Source organism: Triticum urartu, chromosome 6 (assembly GCF_003073215.2).
Source record: "Triticum urartu cultivar G1812 chromosome 6, Tu2.1, whole genome shotgun sequence".
Taxonomy (NCBI): domain Eukaryota; kingdom Viridiplantae; phylum Streptophyta; class Magnoliopsida; order Poales; family Poaceae; genus Triticum; species Triticum urartu.
Window position 1 is genome coordinate 85839277 of NC_053027.1, and position 3406 is coordinate 85842682.

Here is a 3406-nt window from a genome sequence, read left to right on the forward strand (position 1 = left end):
CGGCACAATATTGCATCAATAATTATTCAATATAATTCTACAAAATGCATTTTGAATTTGATTTTTCTTCCAACAGTAAACTTGTTCTAAATTCTGATTGGAATATTTCTGAATAGGTGCATATCTTGTCTAGAGTTTTGACAATCTTTTTATGCCCTTGTCCTAATGGGCTTTTCGATAATTCATACTCCCTCCGTCCCAAAATAAGTGTCACAATGTTAGTACAACTTTGTACTAAGGTTAATACAAAGTTGAGACAATTATTTTAGGACGGAGGGAGTATTTGAATATTTTGCTTTTATTATTTTTATTTTTAACCCTGGATTTACTTGTAGTTTAAATTGACCAAACTTAAACCACTTACAAACCTTTGACCACTCAAGGGAAATAAGGCAAATATAAATCCTTTCTTTACTGCCCTTATGAAACTTGGATAGAACTTTTATTCAAAGGAACTAGTCAAGGCCTTTAATTAAACTCGAATTTGACTTAGGGTTTAAGAATTGATCATGTTTGATCTCCAAATTCCAAATATGCAATGAAATCATGGATGCAATGCTTCTATAAATGTGCCGTGTAATACTAGTAGATGTATCTATGGTGTCTATGTCCATATCAAAATGCACATCCTAAATTTAGGTTTGGGATGTGACAGTAGCCGGGCCGGCCCAGCACGACACGGCATGCACGTCCCAGTGCAACAATGCACATCCTAAATAAAAAGGCCGGCCCAGCGTGACACGGCTGCAATCTGGCTTGTGTTATGTTTCTGTCAAAAAAGACAAAAAATACATAAAAATCTAAAAAAAAGGGGGAAATAAAAAAATCGTGTTGTGGCAGCATTGAGGCCTGGATTTGGGGATTGGCCGCATTCCATGGCAGGCCAAAGGTAAGCTCGACCATTTTATTTCCCTGTCGGCCCAGCATTGAGGTCTGGCTTATCGGCTGTGTTCTATGGCAGGCCAAAGGTCAGCTCGATCTTTTCATTTATGTGCCGTGCCTGATAAAAATCAGACACGGCCTTCTTATTTTTAAATTATTTGAATTGCTTACCACATGTATCACGTGATAAATCAGACACGACCCTTATGGCCAGGTTTGCTGTAGACTCCCTTGATGTACTTTAACGGACGATTGCTCCCTACGCGAAAACAGCCGATGCGATGGGTGGGTGGCCATGTCGACCGAACCCCACCATACCATTACCACGGGCAGCGCCGGCAGCCACCAGCACGCGCCCGCACGCCCCTGCCGTCCCGGTATGCCCTGGCCCAAATGGCTCACCACCAGAAAGAACCAACCGAGGCGTTGGGTGGATCACAATCCATGTATGGTCGGTGCGGTGCGTTGCCACTCTCGCTCGTTCATCCTCGGCACACGCGGCGGTCGCCGGCATTTTTCGAGGAAACATTTGATTTGGACCTCGACCACCCATCCGACTCCGATTCAACCAGAGCTGTACCTGCAATCATGCCCTGCGGAACACACACCGTCCACCTTTTAGACTCTACTAGTGGACTATGGATGGGAGAATATGGGATCGTAAACTGTGCGTTTGCTTCCAGCAACGTCCAGCCTACCCACATGAAGGCGGACGCTGACCCTGGACCGGACCCAACCCCGCCCCGAGGGAGCCCGGCCAGAGTCCGTCCCGCGCAGCACGCCCGGCTGGACCCGACCCAACCCAACCCGCCGCCGCACCGAGCAACCGAGCCACAATAATTGGTTGCCGCCAAGCAAGCGCCACTAGCCACGGCAGTTTCTGTCACCGCTTCCGAGTCTGCGCTAGTGCGGTCGGGTCTACCTTCCTCCGATCGGGTGGCTCTGGACTGTGGTCGCCAAGCCAGCCATGGCCGCCTTCCCCTCCGTGTCTGCGGCGAGGACGAGGCCGAGACCCATCCTCCTCCTGGTCCTGGCCGCGTCGGTGGTCGCGGTGGCGGTGCTCGCGCGCGGCGCCCGCGCGCAGCTCTCCGCGGGGTTCTACTCGGCGAGCTGCCCCACCGTGCACGGCGCCGTGCGCCAGGTCATGTCGCAGGCCGTCCTGAACGACACCCGCACCGGCGCCGCCATCCTCCGCCTCTTCTTCCACGACTGCTTCGTCAACGTACGCGTCTCCAGCACGTTCGTGTCCGTGTGAATCAGATCCCTCTGACTGAATTGGTTTGCATGATGACTCTTCCAGGGCTGCGACGCCTCGCTGCTGCTCGACGACACGGCCACCACGCCCGGCGAGAAGAGCTCCGGCCCCAACGCCGGCGGCTCCACCTTCGGCTTCGACGTCATCGACAACATCAAGACGCAGGTCGAGGCCGCCTGCCCCGGGATCGTCTCCTGCGCCGACATCCTCGCCCTCGCCGCGCGCGACAGCGTCAACCTGGTCAGCCCCCCTCTCTCCACCCCACGCTCGCGCCATAGCAATTCTTCCCCAACGTGCCGGCCATGAATGAAACACTCGTCGTGCGTGCGTGCGTGCATTCAGCTGGGCGGGCCGAGCTGGGCGGTGCCCCTGGGGCGGCGCGACGCGACGGCCCCGGACCCGGACGGGGCGAGGACGCTGCCGGGCCCGGACCTGGACCTCGCCGCGCTCGTCTCCGCCTTCGCCGCCAAGGGGCTCACGTCGCGCGACCTGGCCGCGCTCTCGGGCGCGCACACGGTCGGCATGGCGCGCTGCGTGCAGTTCCGCACCCACGTCTACTGCGACGCCAACGTGAGCCCGGCCTTCGCGTCGCAGCAGCGGCAGCTCTGCCCGGCCTCCGGCGGCGACGCCAGCCTCGCGCCGCTCGACCCGCTCACCCCCAACGAGTTCGACAACGGATACTACCGGAACCTCATGTCCGGCGCCGGGCTGCTGCGCTCCGACCAGGAGCTCTTCAACAACGGGGCCGTGGACTCCCTGGTGCGCCTCTACAGCGCCAACCCCGCCGCCTTCTCGGCCGACTTCGCCGCCTCCATGATCAACCTCGGCAACGTCAGCCCGCTCACGGGGGCCAGCGGGGAGATCAGGCTGGATTGCAGGAAAGTCAATTCTTGATTTACATACATACATACACTAGTAGTATATATATTGGAAGGAGTAACATGTTTTACTAATTCGTTGATGAAATCGACGAAGCATGACACTGCATCGGAATAGAAATGCGTCAAGCAATTAGTGAGTTGATTGATTCATTGATTGATTTTCTTTCTTTCATGATGATGATGAAGTTGTAGAGCTTTACTATTTTAGGAAGATATCTGACGTAACCATTATCTATATGATCCAAACTACTCTATATATATGAAATGCACATTGCAGATTTGGTGCTGTAGTGCTACTTTAGTAGCGATCAGTAGCGTGGAAAACTTGAATCTAACAGCAGATCCATAGCCATTTCAAATGTCCAATCAGTGTGGGTAACATTGGCCC

At 53.9% G+C, this 3406-nt stretch overlaps 1 protein-coding gene across 1 annotated transcript; it reads left to right on the plus strand.

The window, feature by feature from the left end:
* Nucleotides 1-1731: 1731 nt before the first annotated feature.
* LOC125514438 (peroxidase P7-like) lies at nucleotides 1732-3168 on the plus strand. The gene is made up of 3 exons (XM_048679768.1): nucleotides 1732-2104; nucleotides 2183-2377; nucleotides 2480-3168. The coding sequence occupies exons 1-3, from the start codon at nucleotides 1850-1852 to the stop codon at nucleotides 3029-3031; spliced, it is 1002 nt and encodes a 333-aa protein (XP_048535725.1). The 5' UTR covers nucleotides 1732-1849; the 3' UTR covers nucleotides 3032-3168.
* The last annotated feature ends 238 nt before the right edge of the window (nucleotides 3169-3406 follow it).

Bases quoted from the DNA above. Each gene is read 5' to 3' on its own strand.
- LOC125514438 (XM_048679768.1), top strand. From the start codon at position 1,850: ATGGCCGCCTTCCCCTCCGTGTCTGCGGCGAGGACGAGGCCGAGACCC. The intron at 2,105-2,182 runs GTACGCGTCTCC...TGACTCTTCCAG, and splicing joins TCCACGACTGCTTCGTCAAC to GGCTGCGACGCCTCGCTGCT. The intron at 2,378-2,479 runs GTCAGCCCCCCT...GCGTGCATTCAG, and splicing joins CGCGCGACAGCGTCAACCTG to CTGGGCGGGCCGAGCTGGGC.